This window comes from Meles meles, chromosome 17 (genome assembly GCF_922984935.1).
Source record: "Meles meles chromosome 17, mMelMel3.1 paternal haplotype, whole genome shotgun sequence".
Classification (NCBI taxonomy): domain Eukaryota; kingdom Metazoa; phylum Chordata; class Mammalia; order Carnivora; family Mustelidae; genus Meles; species Meles meles.
The window spans coordinates 38,332,745-38,353,794 of NC_060082.1; the positions used below are offsets into that span (position 1 = coordinate 38,332,745).

The window sequence follows — 21,050 nt, forward strand, 5'->3', positions numbered from 1 at the left end:
GAGTTGGCTGAGTGTCCTCTCCGCAGGAGGCAGCCCCGCCCCCGGCGCCGAGGCCACACCCCCGCCGGGAAGCCACACCTCCTCCCGGCGCGGAGGCCGCTACCCCCGGACCCCGAGGCCACACCCCGCGGACGCTAAGACCACACCCCGCCGGGAGGGGGCGCCTGCTGCGGGGGGAGGCGCCGCCTGCAGCACCGCTACCCCCGGACCCCGAGGCCACACCCCGCGGACGCTAAGACCACACCCCGCCGGGAGGGGGCGCCTGCTGCGGGGGGAGGCGCCGCCTGCAGCACCCGGGACTGCAGTCCAGCCGCAGCGCGACCGACCAGGCCGCGCCCCTGCCGACACCCGTCCCTGCTCGCGCGCCCCTGCCGAGACCCCGCGCCATGGCCGGCATCGCAGCCAAGCTGGTGAAGGACCGAGAGACGGCCGAGGGGCTGGGCTCGCACGAGAAGTCCATCAAGTACCTCAACCAGGACTACGAGGCGCTGCGCGACGAGTGCCTGGAGGCCGGGACGCTCTTCCAGGACCCCTCCTTCCCGGCCATCCCTTCCTCCCTGGGCTTCAAGGAACTGGGGCCCTACTCCAGCAAGACGCAGGGCATCGAGTGGAAGCGGCCCACGGTAGGGCGCGCAGCGCGGGGCGGCGGGGGGAATGGGCCAGGGTGGGCGGAGAGCGGCAGGGGACGGCGGGGGGCGCGGGGCCCAGAGTGGGTGAGGGACGCAGGGTGCGGGGTCTAGGCCTCCCGCCGGCCGAGGCAGTGGGGTCGTGGAGGGCCTGCGCCCGCCGCCGGAAACGCACCAGGGAGCGCACCGCGCGCGTCCCTCCCCGTTACTCGATTCGGGCGCGTCCGCTGCGCGGGCCTGGCCTTTGTCCACCCCGGCACTTCCCGGGCCCGGTCTGGCGCGCCCTGTCCAGCGGTGCAGTTAGCAGGCCGCGGGAGCCGCCTTGGACTCTGCCAGATGTCGGGGTGACATAGGGGACCCGAGGCAAACTTTGCTTGGACTCCCGCGGGGAGCGTGGGAGGCAGTATCTCTGCCTGGTCAGTATCTCTGACCAGGGAAAGTCAGGCTGTAACTCAGCTTGTGTCTGCGTCAGGGGAGAGGGAAATCTGAGCCTGTTCCTTTTGTGAGTAAGGACTCTCCTGCAGTCGTGGTTAGATTTATCCAGTTTCGTGTTTGTTTTTCCAAATGGGAGCTGGTGAGACCTCTGCGTAACATTTACCCTGATGATTAACGATCGGATGGACAGGGTAATCTGGCAGGGAGCCAGTGCTCCTTCTCATTGCACTGGCCCAGAGTCTTTCCCCGGGAACTTCGGGTTGGGGCCAGGGGAGCCCTCTAAGCTCCCTTGTGCTGTCCCCACCCCTTCCCTGGCAGGCCTTGGGACAGCTTGCCCCCTCCTCCGGTTGCCAATCCGGTGTGCTGGCTCCACCTGCCATGGGACACTGCCTGGCCTTCCCCCACCAAACCTGAACAAGGCTTCCTGGGAACCCAGGCTCTAGATTCCTGACTTGAGAATAAGGCTGCTGCCCTGCGTCTAATCCTCTGGACCTCCCAGGTTTCCTGTTAACCCAAAACCCAGCCTGTAGGCAGCAAGCGCAGTAGAAATGCCCTAGGCGGGGTCCTCAAGTCCCCAGGACTTGAGTTCATTTCCCGCTAACCTTCTGGGTGACTCTGCCTGCACCTTTTAGCCTCTTCACTTGCATTTCTTCATCGAGAAAGAGAGGTGTTGCCTAAGTATTTTCCTCTTTATTGATTTATTATTCTTTATCTTTTATTGTTCCTCACAGAGCCCTGCTAACTTTCCTCCAGTGTTTCTGCAATTTATAGATATAATTATGTATTATCTGTCCTTCGCACTGAACTGCGGAGACCCAGTGTGTGTTGGTCACCAGTGTGTCCCCAGAAATCAGTGCCTCCTCACCCAGGGGGCCTGAGCACGTGTTCCCATGCCAGGCACTGTCTTCAAGGCTGGGGATACACCTGTGAAGAGAAAGACAGTGATTCTTCAGGGAGTCAGGGAATGAATGAAGGCAGGATTGTAAAGAGCCTTGACTGAAGTTACAGTTATGAAAGTGACAAATGAGAGAATGTATTCATCTGACACTAACATCGCACCTCACTCACACTTTACAGAGTGAATTGGCACATGCCTTCACGTGTTCTTTTGTTCACTAAATAAGCATTTACGGAACTCCTACTACATGCCAGGGACGGTGCATCTAGTTTCTGCCTCCTTAGACTTTAGGGGCTGGTGGGGGAAGGCAGGTCACCCAGCAGGTAGACATGCTGGTAGTGCTTCCAGATGGGAGAGAGGTCTGGGGCCATCTCAGGACCCCTGCTCAGGACAAGACAGACTGGGAGCTGCACAAGTTGGGGGGCAGGGGAGGCAGGGAGGTTGTATGTTCCCATTCAGCGGTTGGAGAACTGGAGGCTTGCAGAAGTTAAATATTTGCTCACACAGGTGTCTGGGCTGGGGCTGGGACTCTGTCCAGCCCATGGGTGTGCAGACCCCACAACTCACAGATGCCCTCTGCCTCTGTCCTGCCTTCTGGAACGCTGCTGTGGTTGGGGTCAGGCAAGGGAAACAAAATGTCCCCTGGATTTGGACACCAGCGAGTCATTGGTGACTTTGGCAGAAGAGCTGCGGTGGGAAGGTGATGCGGAGCCAGACACCGGGGTGCTGTAGAAGTCATGGTCAGGGACCCAAAGGGAAGACCGTTGTTGGGCTTCTTTCAGAAGGGTGTCTGAAAAGCAGCAGGGGAGTGGTGGGTAGGGCAGGCTGTGGGGTTTTAGAGCCTGTGGGATGTGTCATGTGTTGAGTCACCAAGGGAGGAAGGAGTGAGAGACGGGCAGACAGGAGGAGCTTGTGACACAGGGTCCCAAGGAAGGGAGAGCAGGGAGCAGGCAGGCCCTGCGCTGTCCCTCCCCAGGGAGCGGTTTCCTGACCTCCCACTGACTCTGCAGCCACTGGGAAGGGGTAGTCAGGTGAGAGTGGGGGGGCCCCCGAGTCCCCCTGCGCCCCGAGAGCACACACTTCTGTGGTGATTCACTTATTCACCCTCCAGCCCGCATCTCCAGCCCCCGGGATAGGGGACTGTCATCCCCTTGTTCTTCACTGGTAATAACAATAGCTGACTTCTGCGGAGGGCTTACCAAGGACACTTGGTCTCACGTGAACCCCCCAGAACACCCTGTGGGGAGGTACACTTGTCGCACAGTCCCCATTCTACAGATGAGGAACCAAGGCCAAAGGAGGTGGAGGACCTTGCTGGGGACTTAGGACCCATCAAAGTGGGAGAGCCAGGGTTCAGACCCCCCCCCCACCCCGTCTGGACCCAGAGCCCAAGCCATCGACCCCGTCCCCAGGACTGTTGCATCCATGTTTAATCCAGTACTGCACTTTCCCGAGGTACCTCCAAGGGCCACCCTGAGCTTTGCCTTCTTTGGAGAGGCGGCCGAGGTGTGGCAAAGTTTCTGCAACAATGGAGAAATCCTGCTGGGGGAAGAGCCTGGCGCACAGAGGAATGGCGGTGTGATTCTTGGGTTCTCGGCACCAAGCCCAGTGTGTCCTCCGATGAGCTGCATAAGTGCTGGGCTGGCAGGTTCCGTTCAGCAGAAACACACTCGCATTGTCCTCTCATCCCCCGAGCAGACCGACCTGAGCAGGGAGGGGACCATGGCGAGGCGTGAAAGGAATGCGTTCTGCTGTAGATTGAGGTGCTGGGACAGGAGACGGGGGACATGGGGCCGGATCCAGGCCCCACCCAGGATGGGCTTGTGCTGGACCCAGAGGGACACACCAGGGGCACAGCGCAGGGTGTAAGATGGAGTGCCTGCACACGGAAGTTGTGCAAAACCGACAAAAGCCCAGATTTATGCTGGCTTCCTTTGTGGCTTTGGGGTGGAGCGTTTCAGAATCAGGAAATGGACAGGGTGGTGGGAGGGGCTGGAATTGTTCAAAACTGGCCTCCATCCGGCTGAGGGAGAATCATCCTGAGTTGTGTTACTGATCAGTGAGGTTGTAACACCCTCAAGAGCTGTGTTACTAATCAGTTCCAGGGAGCCCAGACCCGGAGCAGGAAGAGTAGGAGCTCTCTGTGGCTATGGCCAGTGAGCGCAAATCCCAGTGCTGTCTGTAACTTAGACACATTGTTTTACATTGTTCTATCTCCGTGGCCTGTTTCTTCGCCTACCCATCTGAGTCCCTGGGAGGCCCCATGACACGAAGCACCAGGCACAGCCCTGCTCTGTAACAGCGTCCCTGACACATGGACGCCACCCATGTCCCAGCCCCGCGGGCGAATTCAGGAGACTAGCTCCGATCCCCTGCACATACCCACCAGCACCGCTGGACGGTGCACAGCTAAATCCCAAACCACAGAGTACAAGTGCTCAGGGTCTCAGAGTCGCAGAGATGAGCAAGGGCTAGACTGTGAAGGAGGGCTTCATGGAGGAGGTGGCAGTGAGGCTTGAAATACGGTAGGAGATGAAACAGGAGAGAACCTGGTGGGAAAGGAATCCCATGAAGACAAAACAGCTGATGTGCAGGAATAGAGGAGAGGGGCTGGCGGGGTGTCCCCAGAGTATTAAGGGACCCACAGGTAGCAGAAGGGAAGTAGCGAGATGAATTGAGCTGTCGGCAGTGTGGGATGCTGGGCTTCCACACTTTCCACCCCTTCCACGGGCAGGAGTACGAGAAGGGGCCCGAGGCAGTCTGTTTCTAACTGCAAAACTTGCCCTGGGGGGGGGAGGGGAGAAGGTGTCTGGTGCACCCACCAGGAACGGGGATGTCCTAACCCTGGATGCAGGAGCCTGGTGGCCTGACAGCACTCTGGGCCCGTTTGCAGGAGATCTGCGATGACCCGCAGTTTATCATCGGAGGGGCCACTCGCACGGACATCTGCCAAGGAGCCCTGGGTAAGTGACGGCGTCTGAAGCGGGCTGTGGGGTCTTGTCTGCAAGGCTGTGCCTTCCCTCCCTTGGCAGCCTGGAGTTTCCATTTCCAGAAGCTTCTTGGAATTCCTGCTCCCCTGAGGGGTCCATCCTGAGGCACACATGAGGCCTCCTGGGTCCCCTGCTCTGGGCTGGTTGTCGAGGTTACACAGACGCTCCCACTGGAGGGTGCAGGGGCTTCTGAATTTCACCACCTTGTGCTCGGAGGCCCGGTCCCGTGGGGGCAGAATGGCTAGCGGCCGATGATGCAGTCAGGCTGTGGGCCGAGGGCCAGGTGGAAGGACTCCCCAGGCCAGTCACAGCCCTGACACCTCTGTTCTCGGGCAGCTGCAGGGCCGGGTATTGGTGACTCAGTGTGAGGGAGGAGGAAAGCCTGCGCTCCTCACTGAAGGGAAGTCAGAGCACCAGGGCATTCTTGGGGTTTGTAAGATGGGCTCACCATGGGATCGTAAGAGCAGGAAGCAGCGCTTCTCCTTGCAAAGAGGGTGGCAGTGTTCATTTAAATGAACACGGGGTGAGGGGAGCTGAACTGGGAGGGTCTGAGGGTCTGAGGCCGAGCCCCTGGCCGCAGTGTCTCTGACAAAATTGATCAGTTGAAATTGTAGCTCCTTTCCTGGCCCACCTGGGACAGGTTCCAGTACTCAGAGTCATACCCACTCGTGTTTATGGAGTGAACACTCTGCCCCAGACACTAAGCTGTGATGGCAGAATCCCGGCGGTGCTGTGATCGTCCCTATCGATGAGGACACTGAGGTCCCGGAAGTGACATCGGAACTGAGGGTCAGACACACAACATGCACAGCTGGACTCCGGGGCCTGTGTCCTCAGCCCCTGGACTACACTTGCAGAAGGGGCTAGAGAGTCTTGGTCGCCGAGGGATGTCAGGGCAGCTGTGTGACTGTGTGACTCTGGGAGCCCCACAGGAAATGCCTCTCGGGGAACACGATGACCGCTGGCCTGAGCCCAGCCTCTGTGTGCGGATTCCTGAGATTCCGGAGTACATGCTTACCTGCAGAGAACACCCTCCCTCACACCCCGTTTCCTTCCCTCTCCCCCAAACGATAGACTAGATGCTCAGGGGTCCTTGGTTGCTGACAGAGGCCTGGGCCAGCCCCGGGGACTTGGAGTATCTGTCATACTGGACTGGACCCCGCATGTGGCCCAAACATCTGCTTCCGAAGGTTATCACGTCTCAAGAGTCAAGTAGCATAAGTAGCAAGTGGAGTGTTTAAGTCCTCTTGACAGAACACCGGGCCTCTCCGAGAGGAGAGGAGACGGGTGGGCCTTACATTCCAGGGGTAAAATTCCTGAGATCTGCACTGGGTCAAATAGAAACGAGGTCAAGTGTGATCAGCTCTTGTAGAATTAATTCCTCAGTCTTTGGTCTCTAACACCTAAGGCCGTTTGCCCTCTTTGGCCTTTCCTTTCCGAGTCTCCTGGTTCGATGGCCCTCTGGGAAACATGAGTGTCTGGACTCTCACCCTGACTCTGGCCTCTGGGCGTGGGGTGGTGACTGTGGCCAGTCCCAGCAGGCTCAGAAGCATTGGGAACAGGGGGCTGTGACATGGCACCTGGCCCACAGGAGCAGAGTGGCAACCTAGGCTCAGCTCCTAGACTGTGGGCAAGTCATTGATCAGACGAGGCATTTGGCGGTTCTAGAGTCATTCCTCCTGCCTGCGGTGGGCACAGCTTGGAGTGTGGCCCGACGGTCCGCAGCGGTGACAGCCCACCCACCGCACCCTCTTCTGTGTGCCCTGCTGCAGGCGGTCCCCCCAGCTCTGCTGTAAACCCCCCCACCCCCACACAGACCAGAAGACAGCCCCAGCGGTACAGCTGGGGATATAGGGACGGCCACACAGCTGAAATGCGCTAAGGAGAGAAGTGGATCCGATTATAGGTCTTTCTGACCTCCTCCGAGCTGTCCTGATGCTGTGACTGTGTCATGGGGACCGGGAGGTGATGTTCTCAGAGCAGAATTCACTCTCTACCCAGACACACACTTGGCTCACCAGGGACCCCGGAGGGTACCATCCGTGGACTTCTACGTTTCCGGGAGTTTGCCACCCCCACAGGGCTGCCCAGCAGTAGGCCATCCTCAAACCACCCTCCTCTCCCAGGGGTGCAGCCAAAAACCCCAGCGAGGTCGTTCTTGCGGGGTTTGTAGAATTGCCCCTGCAGTGAGCAGCTAACTAGGCTCTAGTCTCGCTGGCAGTAACCCGCTCTTCCCCGGGCACAGCCGCCCGCAGGGGCCCGGGAAGTCCAGGAGCTGAACTCCTCTGACCTGAGGTTTTTGCTGTGCCTCTGCAAGCTTTCTCCAGTGCTCCCAGAGTCCCCCCTCCCCCACTGGCCCCCACGGCTCTCTCCTCTCTCCCCTGTCTCTCCGCCCCCCCAATCCCAGGCCCCCAGAGGAGGGTTCAAGGCTGCTGGCAACTGTCAGAGCCCTTGAAAGGCACCACCCTGTGTCACTGTCACCTGGAGCATGTCCTCCAGGCTCCCACGTGGGTCACCCTGCCTCCACCCCCAAAAGGCACCTGGGTTCCGAAAGCACCTAATGAGGGGTGATGGCTATAGGTGTGCTTTCCACAGCCCAGCCCACTGGAGAAGCACCTGCTCCCTCCACCGCATACTAGCCTGGGGGACCTTGGGCAGGTTACCCAAGCTGTCCGAGACTCAGTTTCCCCTTCCATAAATGGGAATAATGACACTGTAGTTGACCCTGGAGCCACAAGGGGGTTAGGGGGCGCTGACGCCCTGCACGGCTGAAAGTCTGCATGTAAGTTGACTCCCCCGAAACTTAACTACTAATAAGTGTTTTAAATAATTTTTATATATTTTCATATTTATTTTTTAAAGATTTATTTATTAGAGAGTGTGTGCATGCATGCGCACACACACACAAGCAGGGGAGAGGGGCAGAGGGAGAGGGAGAATCGACTCCACACTGAGTGTGGGGCCCCCCACGGGGCTCAATGACGCGACCCTGAGATCACAACCTGAGCCAAAACCAAGAGTCAGGGACACTTAGCCAACTGAGCCACAGAGGTGCCCCTGTGAATAATTTTGGGATGATTTACAGTATAATTTTTTAAGAAGTCATTTTTATAGTAGGTGCCTTTTGCAAATGTTAACAGCCTTTGTTTTGTGGTACGGTCTTAGATTTATGGAAGAATGGAGAGGACGGTACAGAGACCCCCCACCCACCTCACACCCAGATCCCCCATCTCGCTGAGCTTGGGCGCTTGTTACCATTCATGACCCAGTACCCACATGGCACCCTCGAGGTTTCCTCAGCGGTTACTCGTGTCTGGGCGCTGCTCCAGGACCCTCCTCAGGGACCACATTATGTCTGTCTGTTGCGTCTGCATGGGCCCCTCTGGGCTATGGCAGTTTCCCATGCCCCTTGCATGTTATGGTTCTTGTAGGATGCCCCTCTGTTCTGGAATATGCGGGTTGTGACTGGAAATGAAGTGTCCGCTGGTTTGGTGGAGAAAGTAAATACATTCTCTTCTCTTCGCAACCGTCGCCTCGCGGCCCCATCATCAGGGCCCCACCGGGGCCTCTCCGGGTCCTAGAGCAGATGGGTGGTGGCTGTGACTCATTTCCTCCCAGCCTCCCTTCCAGTTATAAATACTCCTCCACGGCTTTGCTCCGCCGAGGCTGCAGCCGTGCTCCCTGCTCCCTTCCTGTGATCCCTAAGACAGTCACAGAAGCTGGGACGGCTGGAGCGCTAACACTGCTGTGTTCCCCCAGGCCCCTCTTCCTGCCTCGGCTGCCCCTGGCCTTGGCCGGTACACAGCAGGGTTCCTGACCTCCCGACCCCAGAGAGCAGAGGCAGCAGGAATTCTCCCCCCAAAGAACCCCCCATTGTTGCATCCATCTGCATCCGAAGCCCTCGGGGTGCCCAGGAGTTTATGGGGCCCCCCGTTCCCCGCTGGCCTCTGATCCCACTGTGACTTTCACTTCTCAGATGCTCCCTGAGCCAAGAGCCAGGCCTCAACCCTCTGGACTCTGCTGTCTGCCTCTGAGATGAGAGTTGGATCAGTTTCCTAAGGTCCCACTACTTCTGACATTTTGTGACTCCAAAATATGGTGCTGTCTGCTGCAGACCCCCACAGTCCTCCTGCACCCCCGCCCACCCCCCAAGGGGCTCCACTTATGTCCCTGCTCCAAGGTCTGGGAAGCCCTGCTCAGATCACCCCCAAGCAGTGTCAGCCACAGGGGGGCCTGGCGAGGCACTGGCCTGCAGCCGTGTGGGGTGGTGGAGCCCCGGGAGGAGGGTGGTTCACACCGCGAGCCTGGCCAGCAGCTGTGCAGTTAACCAGGACGGAAGTGGTCTGTGTCAGCCACATGTGCGCACGGGCACTGCGGGGACGGCCCTGCAGACCGCGGCTCACCAGGGTCCAACCTCCCATCCCTCACTCTCTGGCGTTGGATGGTCCCTGTGTCCTCCCCACCCCCCCCGAAGCCAGGCTGGGCACATGCGTCCGTGAGCACCTGTGAATGGCAGGGCCCAGAGTGAGGACGTGGGGGGTCTGTCAGGCAGAGCACAGGCATGGCTCTGCAGCGTGTGGCTCTTCGCTTTGGCGGATCACTGTCCTCCTGAGGCTTCAGCTGCCTCATCAGCGAACTGGGGAAAAGAGGCACCTGCCCCAGGGCTGAGGCTGAGAGTGGTCGCACCTGTACAGCTCCGGGCACCCGGGCACATGGGAGGGGTCTGGCAGCTGCAGGTTGGCGGCTCCCTTCCTGTGGGCGGGTCAGGCGGCCCTGGGGAGGCCAGTGGCATGGGTGCAGGCGCGGTGCCAGCATTCATACCTGCCCGGCTGGGCTCTGGGCCTTGCCCTCGTTGGCCCCCAAGGTTGTGGAGAGGTACAGGAGGTGGTGTTCAGAGAAGCTCAAGGGGTACCGTGCTGTCTTCTGCGCCCCATCCACGGGGCCCACACTCTGCCTATAGTGCGCCTTCAGCCGGAGCTCCCCCCAACCCGCCTGGGCCGTGGGGGCAAAGGTGAGGCTTGTGTCCTCCCTTTCCCATTGGGGTAGGGAGCTTCACAGCTCCATTTGCCATGTCTCTGGGTCTGGATTAGAGGGAAGAACTCATTCTTGTTGGGACACTTTGTCCTGGGGTCTCCTGTACCTGGCTGCCCCACCCCTCCCCATCAGCAGGGTTTTGTCCACAGTTCAACCCTGGGGATGCCTCCAGGGACTCAGGAGGTTGGGCGCTCCTCCTGGAGGGTGGGCGCTCCTCCTGGAGGGTGGATGAAGGGAGCAGGGGTCGGGGCGGAAAGGCTGTGGGTTGGACTAAGCCCCAGTCCCAGAAGCTGGGGAACATAGCTGAAACCAGCATCAGGTGGCTTCCTCCTGGTCTGGGCCCCAGGCAACCCAGTCTCAGCAGTGGGGCAGGGACTCCCTTCCCAGCATCCAGTGTTCCAGGCAAGTTCGGAGTCAGGGCGGGAACCACACGGCTCACATCCTTAGCTCCCTCCTTCCTTGTAGGGCCCCCTCCGGCAGGGGACAGGGGATGGGAGGGGCAGGGACACGTGGTCTGGATTATTCGATGCCACTAGCTCATGGAAGGAGGCTTGTGTTTGCCAGGGAGGGGTGGAGCCCATCCCCACAGCCACCAATGTAAGTGAGCAGTGACTGCGTGTAGGGGCATTCTGGTTTGGGGGTACCCTCCTCTGGGCTGCTGCTGCGGGGCATGACAGGGTCATGGGAGGGACGCCGGCTGGGACTTCCCAGCCACCATCTCACAGGCCTGGCCCCCTGGCAAGCTGTACACGTCCTTTAGGGAAGCCCCTCCTCAGCAGCTCCCACGGGTGGTCCCAGGTTGGCCCCTCGGGGCTTCTGTCCCCTCCCTTCCAAAGCCAGAGTCAAATGTGGCCAAAAGCAGTCTTAGCATCTGGTCTGTTTGGAATTTATGTAGCTTCGTGAAGACATAAGACCAGGTCCAGCAGGACTGGACATAGGGCAGGGCCTCCCACCCTCCGTGCTGTAGAACAGGCTGGGCTTTCCTGGCCCCTGGCCACTGCATGCACCAGCCCCACCCAGACTTGACCGTCAGAAATGTCTCCAGACACTGCCAGGATCCCCTGGGATGGGGGAGTTGGTGGCAAAGTGACCTAGGAGGGAAACTAGGGACCATCCCATCCGGGGTGCCTTGGGGAGGGTGGGAAGATCAGAGGGAGCCTGGAGGAGGGAGCCGTGGTGGTAAATGATGGGCGAGTTGACAAGGCTCCTGACTGGCCCCCGCCACAGTTGGGAGGAACCAGGTCATTGCTGGGATGTTTGAACCTGCGGGAGGAGCTCAGCCTTTCCCCTCCCCTGGAGGTGGTGCAGCCGAAGAGGGGCTGCCCCTGCTTCTTGGAGGGTGCTTCCCTCCCAGGGCTGCCGTGCGGACTGCGTCTCGGGGCCTGAGGTTCCCCAGCAAAGGCAGTGTGACTGGGCACCTTGGGCACGGTCCCCACACTGCCATCTCCATGCCGGCCTCTGTCTTGCTGGCACCCTCTCCCCCCAAAAGCGGGTCAGGCTGTCATAGTCAGCAGGCAAGTCTTCCTAGCCAGATCTCAGGACAGCGGATTCCCGGAAGGTCCCTATCTTGCCACCCCTTTACCTAGTGTCGTAACCCACCCCCAACATGAGTGACTGGAAACAGCAGGATTTTCCTGTTCACTTTCACGGGTTTGAAGGATGACCGGGGTCAGCCCTGTGACTCAGGGCCCCTCCTGCACTTTCAGCCACTGGGCTGGGGGCACCGGAAGGCCCCTCGCCCACATGCTTGGCACCTGGGCTGGAGGCTGGGTCAGCGGGGGCTCCGGGGTTCCTGTGCCTCTCACATGGCCTCTTCCACAGAGGCCTCAAGAGAGAAGACCTTCTGGGCACTCGTCCTGAGAGAGACCCCAGGAGGCTGCCTCATCTTTTACGACCTAGCTTCAGGGGTCACGCAGCACCCCTTCTGCTGAACCCTATCCACTAAGATGCTCAGAGGCTGGCCCAGGTTCTCGAAGAGCACGGGACCCCAGAAATGCTGTGGCTGCCATTTCTGGAAGATGCCGTGTTCCTCTCCTTGGAATAATGACCTTGTCCTTCACCAGTGGAGATCCAAGACTTCTCGGACACTAGCCTGTCATGGTTGGGTGCCTGGGTTCTCTGGTATCCCAGTATGCAAGCTAGCCAGACACCGAGCTGGCCGGGCTCATGGGTGCAATCTGGGGACATGGCGGGGGGAGGGCAAAGGATTAAGAGGGGCCCAGCCCCCAAAGACTGGGACTGAGTCCCCAATGCTGACAAAAGAAGGAGGTGGAGGGCAAGTTGCCCAGGCAGGATTGGCACTTTCCAATGGGAAGTGGCGCCTTCTGGAAAGTGTAAGCATTTTATTGGGCCTGGAGGGTCTGGTGCAAAAAGGGAGAGGCTGAGACAGCACCTTCCCTGAACTGGGAGAGTCTGGTCCAATCTGCTCTTCACCTCACCTTCCCCTCACTCGGAGCCCTGTCCCACCTATGCCTGCTCCCTGCTTCTGTGGGACTGAGCCGCCCCTGCACTGCGCCAAGTGTCCCCACCCACCCTTCCCTAGCCCTGCAAGGGCACCTCCCTACCACCTGCTCCTCAGAACCAGTTCAAGCCCACCTCCCCTGTCCCCCATCCTCCTAGCCCACCCTCTCTTAACCACCCCTCCTGCAACTCCTCACCCTGTTCAGACTTGAAGCCGAGGGCTCATGGCCACCTGTGATCGTGGTTCCCTGCCTGTCACACTGTCATACGTGCGCCTGAGAGCAAGAGCCAGTTTCATCTGGAGCCCGCACACCAGGTGTGGAGGGGAGAAGGAGCAAACGAGGCAGGAGAGAGCAGAGGAGAGGAAGAAGAGATCGTGTCCCTGTCTGCCAAAGTCCCTGCAAGGAGGGGATGCTCAGAGGCTCTCAACGGGAACAGGGGTATGTCAGGCCGAAGGCCCCAAGAGAAGCAACAGTGGGGGGTGCCAAAGCTCAGAGGGCTTCCAGGAGGCAGCAGGGCCGGCCTTGAGCAGTTGTCTGCACTTCCTCAGCGTGTGTGCTTGAAGTGTGTGCACGCGATGCGTGCCGCGAGTCAGGGACATGTGTTCCGTGGTGACACAGGCCCTGCCCTGACGGATCTTGTGTTCTGGGACCCCCCGCAGGCAGCCACACTGTCCTTTCGGGGGACGGAAGCCCAGCGTCTCCTGGATTCTCCGCCTCACTTTCCCGTTTGTAGAAGGAACCCCTGATGGCAGGAGCAAGCACACAGCAACTATCAACTGTGCTTCCTGCTTGGATAAATCCCCGCCGGCCACAAATATTAGGAAACCAGCCCTGTCCTTCTCCTTGCAGTGGCCCCAAGTGACTCCGCACCCTGCACAGAGCTGACCTTCAGGGCACACACAGAGGCCGGGAGCACAGCCCTGGAAATTTACTGACATGGTTCCATTGGAATTGCCTCTTCAGAAGAGGGCTCTGGGCCTTCAAGGAGCCATTCATCAGGCCGCCAGGGAGTGCTGTGCGGGGAAGGCTGTGTGTGCCCAATGTGCTCCAGGTCAGCGGGAGCCAGGAGGGGTGAGTCCAGCCGGAGACACTCAAACCTTTGTCAGGGTAGTCCAGAGGGCAAGGTGTCTGCGTCTGATGACCCCAAAATACAGCCAAATCCCCCCTTTCCCAAACAAGTCAGAAGAGGGGGCAGGTCTGGACTCGGAGTGGATTCCCTGGGGCCCGTGAGCACAGGGGACCCAGTGATCCCAAGAGGTGCCTCACAGGGCGGGGGGAGGGGGCAGAGAGAATGTCACTCCGTAGTCGTTGGACAAATGAATAAATTAATATGTGAACTCTCTCTGCCTTAGACACAAGATTCTTAGGTAAAAATTCCGTGCAGAAACCCACAGTGAGACACACAGGGAGAAGGGGGTCCTCCCCCTGCAGAGGCCACGCCAGGTGCTTATGCCCTTAAAGGGCCCTCTTGCCGTGTGTTCTGTGAGGGCTCCCGGCACCCTGTCCTCCCCTGTGTGGCTCCCTCTCCTTACGTGCCCCCTTTTTCAGCTCTCTTCCCTTCTGGACCCCACACTGCGGCCCGAGACCTCCCCTGTCCTGGGACTCAGCTTTGTCCCTGACTCCTTCCCTAGAAAAACACATTCGTTCACCTTCATGTAGAGTCTGGACAGAAGGTGTGGGGTTCCACATCTCTGAAGCCCATCCAGGGAACCGGTTTCCCTTTTGCATCGGATCCTAACAGCCTTCTGATGCCTCCCCCGCCCTTCGACAGCTGAGCAAATGTGCAGTCAGCAGTTCAGAAACCTGTCCACGCTCACACAGCACCAGCAGGATCAGGATCCAAACCCAGGTCTTAGCACCCTGCCTGTGCTGCTTCCTGTGCTCGCAGCTCTGTGCTGGCCAAGAGGGCGCCTGGGACAGTGTGGCCCCGGGGAGGCAGGTGTGCAGGAAGGGCAATCCCTAGGGGCTGGGCTGGAAGGCTGAACCCAGTCAAAGGGGACAAAGTGGGCAGCCAGAAGCCCAGAACCGGACAGGAATCAGAGAGGATGGCGTTTCCCCAGGTGTGTCCAGGCGTGCGGGAGGAAGAGGGCACGTGGGCTGTGGGCCCAAGGAGGGCAGTTCTTGGAGTAAACAGGCACGCACACAGCCTCCAGAGGGCACGTCCCTTGTAGGGATCCTGAGGTCTCCACTTGGGGGGGGGGGGTCTCCATGCCGACCTAAGTGAAAGATAGGGCCAGTCGGTCTTGGCCCTGGACCCCCACCCCTGGACAGTGTCTAGAATGCGGGCCTCCTAGCTGCCTCCCAACCCCGGGTTCAGGTTCTCAGAAGCTCTCTGGAGTTCCCACTCCAGGTCTGGTCTCAGAGTGCGGTGACAACTCTGTGTTCTGCTCTGGGAATTAAGTCGAGATGCAGTGTGGAGTTTCGGGAAAAGGGGGATCCAAGCTCCCCTAGGCAGCTCCTGCTTGACTGAGCGTGTGGCTGTTGGGGTACCCGGATGAGCTTTCAGGATAGGAAGCAGGGCAGAATATCACCCCCCACCCTGCCCCCAGCCTCTCAGACCTGTACCAGTTGAGTGTCTTCCAGAACAGACTGGAAGGGCAGGAGTTCAGCGAGGGGGTGGGGGGAGGAGCCCGGATGTGGGACCAGCCAGTCTGGAGCCTGTAGTCAGACATTCAGTGGGTGTTTTGGGAACCCCTGGTCTGCTCCTGTAATGACGGGCATGGCCAGCAGCCCAGGCGCTCAAGGACCTGTAGTGACCCAGCTCCCACCCTTGTCCCTGCCTAAGTCTGGGGTGCTGGACAGGGGAGTCAGCTTCGGGCAAAGTAGACAGAATGTGCTAGAATTTACTGTGCCTCACCTCAGTGGGGCCTGACCTCCCCTCCCCCAGTGCATCCAATAAAACCATGTCTTATAAAGAAAAACTATGGGTAAAGAAAAGACAATCCAGAAAGAAAAGGGTCTCGGAATTTAGGGACAGGAAGAGGCACAGATGGTGTGAGAAGGCCCTGGGCTGCCAGAGGAGGTCCCTGCATTTAAGACCAAGGCTGGATGGCCAGGGAGGAGCCTCACTCATCTCCCAGGGAAGATCTGGTTCTGAGCGGCCCAGCTGCAGGAGACCCTGCCCGGGCGGGCCAGCCCCAGATGCACCCTCCCTAAGTACGTGGAAGGTTCCAGCGTCCAGTAAGTGGAAAGTGTGCACATTGTGCCGCTCTCCGCACAAAGCGATCACAGGTCCTTGCTGGGAAGCCTGCGCTCTTGACCTGAGTAGCTTTGCATTCCCGTGGAAACTCCCTTGACCAGAGAAACCACTTCTCAAGGGGTAGCTGTTAACTTCTCGACAGACAGAACAGTTTCTACAGAACAGGCGCTGGGAGTCAGAGGAGCGACTGAGCTGATGCGCTGTTCTTACTGGCGATAGACCGATTCTCATGGGGCACTATATGTAAAATAAAGATGTTCACTCAGAATAACTGATACTAAGCTATTTTTCTTACCATAAGGGCATAAACAAGGTACCCGGGGAAGCCAGTAATCTAGGGTTGGTGGTAATAAAACCATAGGCGAAAGATAACCACATAAAAAATTATCCATAAGAGCTTCAGTGGATGAAGACAAGAGTCAAAAAAGGGCCATTACAGTGCTCCCCCAAGTTTTCTCCCATTTTTGTTTTTTCCTTTCGGCATATCCTATGTACTTCTTGTGTGCCGTGCTCCGTTTCTCTGAGCACCGCTTGGCAGTCAGTCTGGGTCGTCAGGGAACATCTTCGCTCCGTTCTTTGTCTGCCGTAGTCTCATCAGGGAGGTGCCCCTGATTTGTTCCCCTGGTTACCTGTGGATGGACACTTAGCTACAACAGGGCTCCAGGAAATAACCATGTCACCCCTCTGTTGCTCTCATGAGTGCGTCTGTAGGGCCGACTCCTGGCCCCAGCATCTTGGGGGCGTGTGCTCCCTGTTGCCTCTCGGTGTCCATGGACGGGCATGAGAGTGGGTCTCCCACAGCTGCTCTGGGGACCCCACATCTCGTTCTTTGCCATTTGAAAGATAGAAATGGTGCAGCGTAGTTCCACTTTGTTTTTCTCTTATGATGAGTGAGGGTGAGTGCCTTTGAAAGTCTGGGATTTAAAAAAAAATTTTTTTTAAGATTTTTTATTTATTTATTTGGCAGAGAGAGATCACAAGTAGGCAGAGAGGCAGACAGAGGGAGAGGAGAAAGCAGGCTCCCTGCCAAGCAGAGAGCCCGATGCGGGACTCGATCCCAGGACCCTGAGATCATGACCTGAGCCAAAGGCAGAGGCTTAACCCACTGAGCCACCCAGGCACCCTAAGAAAAAAAAATTTTTAAGCACTCTCTACCCCCAACTTGGGGCTTTATTTTTCCCTTTTCCATCTTTGTCCGTTTTTCTGTGGAGCTGTTGTTTATTTACTAGAAAAGTTTATACATGATGTCTAGGATCTGAGTATTTTTCCTTATTATTTTTTATTTGGTTTTGTTAATCATGATTTTTTTTAGCATATAAACTTTTTTTCTCTTTAATGTAACTAAGTTTATTATTCAAAAGTCTTATGGCTTCTGGATTACAATTCAATAGCCTGTCTCCAGTCACATTACATTGGAATTCTCCCATTGTCTTTTCCAGAATGACTGTGGTTGTATAAAAACATTGTATTTATAATGTTGTCATAATATTAACATGCTAAGATACCATTAAGATATATGGCATAAATAGGCAATCAAAATAAAAATAAATGGCTAGATTTACCATATTTATGTAAGATTATGTAAATAATATATTAGAATATATACTTCAGGAATATAATGTTAAATGCTTAATTTACGAACATTATTCCATTTAGAATTTATCCCTGTGACAAGATGAGCTAGAACTTGATTTTTTTTCTAGATGGCCCTTCCACTGTTCCAATCCCACATGCGAATACTGTATCTGCACTAAGTTCCTATGTTTAGAATGATTCCTGAACTTTCTGTTCTGTGTCACGTATCTGTATTCTCGTGCATAAGTTCGTTTTAATTATTTTGGCTTTATGCCTGTTTTAATACCTAATAGAGGTAGGCTTCCTTACCTTCTAGACTTTCTTCTATGCTTGATGTTTAATTTTTCCTTATAAACTTTGCATAAGCTAAGTTCCAAATTTAAAAGATCATCTTACCATTTTTATTGGGAGTGCGCTAAGTTTACAGACTGACTTAAGGGGAAGTGGCAGTTTTACGAGGATGACTTTTTCTAGCCAAGAATCTGAGCCCTGTTTTAAATGGGGTAAATGATTATCTGAGCTTCCCCATGCAGAGTGTTGCCCTTGGAGTTAGCTAAGGGCGCCCAGCTGATGAGGGATAGACCTCAGTCAGCCCAGCTTTGAACACTGTTGGCCAAGCACACTGTGTGTTCGAAGCCCTCTGTGACCCACTGAGGAAGTATCACCAGATCCCTGGTAGGAAAGGCCCTGATTTAGGAGGTGGTGCTGGTGTCAGGACTCAAGAACTGGGCGTAAATGGGTCATGCCCAGATGCCACCTCGAGGGAGCAGTGCCCGGGGTCAAAGGGACACAGCTCCAGCCAAGCCCAGGAAGAAATACTCTCACCGCACCCTCCTCCTCCCTTCCTGTGCTCCCCAGGGCCCCCGCTGGCCGAACCCGCCAGCAGCCAGAGGCGCTGGGAACCCACAGTTTCGTCCAGGGAGGCCAGCTCCGGGACAGAGGGCAGGATGAAGATTGTGCACTGGACGTGGGGAGGCATGCAGGTCCCCACGACCGTCGTCTCTGCTCTGAGACAAATGGACTAAGTGAAGATGAGGTCATCCGCGGTGACTGAGTGTAAGCGGACTCTGTACCCGGCAGGGGCTCTGTGGTGTGTCGCTCAGGGACAGTCCTGCATGGTCTGGATGGCCGCCCACCCTCACCTCTCTCTTGCAGACAGGTAATTTAAAAACCTATGGAACTGCACACCTGCATCTTTCCAAGCCTGTCTGTGTGGCAGCTTTGCCGGACAGTCCTTGTCACTGAAAGACACCCTCACAGGCTTTCCTGGGGCTAAACCAGTAGAGCGGTGGCCGGGTGCGTTGCCGTCTCACCTGTCCAGAACCAGTCCGCTGGTTGTACGCAGATCCTGATGCCTCTGACCCAAACAGCCTCTGCTGGGGGAGGCTCCACCCATGTCTCTTTGGAACCGTCCAGAGGAGAAGGGTGGTTGTGAGTCATTTGGGGAAAGGGAGAGGCTGACCATGATGTGGAGGACAGAGGATCCAAGATTGCAGCAGGAGGTTGTGGGATAGGTTTCTGGGAGGTGGGGGGGGGGGGGGGGCAGTGGCATGCGGACGTGGCATCCAGGCGGCAAGCAGGTGCTAGTGAGCCACCATGCAGCCAGACACAGAAACAATCAGGTCCCCTCCCAAGGACAGAAGTCCCCACAACAACATCCTGTGAATTAGGTGCCTTGGAAATGGGCACCTGTTTGCAAAGGAGACCATGTGGGTCACACACGAAGAGCTTTGCTCAGATCCCCCTGATGGTGGCTCGTTACAGGGACTTCGGGAGGCCACCAGCCTCCCTCGGCCCCCTGTGCTCTGCTGTGACCACGGCCGACAGCACCTGGCTGTTCTGTGACGAAACGGGAGGACAACGTGAGGGGCTTGACACATCATGAATCCCCATGATGTCACTATTCTAGTCCCCGATACCGAGAAAACTCCCGTGAGCGGGGAAGTAAAGAAAAGAGGTGGACCCTGGGACAGTTAGGAATCTGAGCATAAAACAGGGTTCCCGACACTTTCAGCTTATCAGACGTCCACACGCTCTTGCAGAGGCCTCTAAGCCTCCAGGTAGGACTTCGGGAAGCTGTGGCGCATCACCGCTCAGTTTTAAACTTGGATCGCACTTGGATAGTCCTAGTGGGGTCTCTCCTTTGTCGAAGGAATCAGACGCTCCTTGACCAAAAGAAATCTCTAGCAAGGTTCGGTTTTTTAACAAAGCCCAGGATTTGATTTAGAGGATTTGCTTGCGAGACCGGGTCACCTCTGGTCTGCATGCTCTCTGAGGTTCCATTCCTTCCCCACAGAAAGGTGACACAGCAAGGGTGATCATGTCGTAAGGTTTGCAGAGAACCGGGCAGCGTGCTCTTTGCACACTGCCAAGCGGTATCCTGCACGCTGGCTGCCTGCTGCCACCGAGGGCAGACCCGGGTTCTGCCCCTGCGTTGCTCCTCACAGGACACGTGACCTCAAGCAGGTGACTCGACCTCTTAAAGCCACCGTGCTGTCATCTAGAAGGCATTCTAGGATGACGTACCCTTTTGGAGGACACCTGGTAGGTTGGGATAGCTCTGCATGAGGCAGGGGGTTCAGGGGCCTTGCTCCCCCCAGCTGGCCAGGGGGTACTAGAAGGAAGAAAATCAGGAGGCATGGAACACAGCCCCTGATTGCCAGGCTGTGGCGAGAGCCTCCGGGCCTGGTGGGAGCGGTCATCTGAGCTTGGTGTGGGGCCAGCACTGACCTAGGTTGATGGCCCAGGATAAACAAGAAGCCCGTCCCTCCTGCACTCGGGGACATCCGGGAACTGTCGTGATGTCTGAGGCCACAGAGCCAGACACACGTGTGCCATGTCAAAGCATGAGCTCCTGGGACCCGGGGATACCAAACCAGGAGGGGTTGGAGGGACCTGCTGCAGCCGCTCTTCCCAGGGGCTGCACAGCAGGTGTGGGGTTCTGGCTTCAGGACCTGCCTCTGGGGTCCTATGCTTGACCCACTCTGTCCACAAGCCTGTCATCCTCCACGTGTTGACAGGCCCAAAGTGCCCAGAAAAATCTCAAGTCTACTCAAGAAGAGTAAGAATGACAAGCACCTCCAGGCTTCCAGAGGACCAAAGCCATGGGAGGACCTGAGGTCAGGGGACAAGGAAAGGACTGGAAAGGGGATCTCATGAGCCCAGGAACAGCGGACACGTGGTGGGTTTGTGCTCCAGGTGGGGACAGTGTGACACGGTCCACATGGACCGTGGGAGAGCATGATGCTCAGAAACAGCCGAAGCTTGCTTTACTGACCAGGCAGCAATGTGGGCTCAGCACAGGGAAGCCCCTCTGGGTAGATTTCCATGCCCCCAGTGGGGGCTGCTCGCCTCCTGCCTGGTGAGAATAAAGACTCCCACCGCCAGATTTCTCTGCAAGCTCCATACTCTGAACACGCCAGGGGTCTCCAGTTTAGTTCATGCCAAGGCCTACTTGGCCCAAAAGGTTGTCTCCGAGATCTGACGGACTGAAACACCACACCTTCAAAGTCTCAGTTAAAACTGTTCAATTGTTGGCAGCACATTTAACCTCCCCAGCCATGTCCTGCTCCACTCTGACGCAGACACATTCATGCTCCTCGTGGAGCACTGGGAGGAAGAGATGAGGTAATGACCGGAAGCTCCCAGGAGAGTAGCCCACACATCTGAGGGTGTCCACCAGCGAGGGCTGCTGGCCACGCTGCCCTGGAACTCAGGAAGACTGAGGTCATTGCATCACATGGCAGAAGAGTCCAAGGCAGATCGAGCTGCAGGTATGGCTTGATTCAGGGTCTCCAGCGATACCTGCAAGACCTGGTTTCTAAACCCCTT

At 57.2% G+C, this 21,050-nt stretch overlaps 1 protein-coding gene across 1 annotated transcript in view; it reads left to right on the forward strand.

Annotated features, from left to right (window-relative positions):
* The first annotated feature begins 251 nt into the window (after window positions 1-251).
* Window positions 252-21,050, forward strand: part of CAPN2 (calpain 2) — a 41,186-nt gene continuing 20,387 nt past the window's right edge. Inside the window, exons 1-2 of the mRNA XM_045982473.1 lie at window positions 252-623; window positions 4,853-4,922. Coding sequence (XP_045838429.1) covers window positions 387-623; window positions 4,853-4,922 — 307 coding nt within the window. The 5' untranslated portion in view covers window positions 252-386. The remainder of the gene's footprint in view (window positions 624-4,852; window positions 4,923-21,050) is intronic.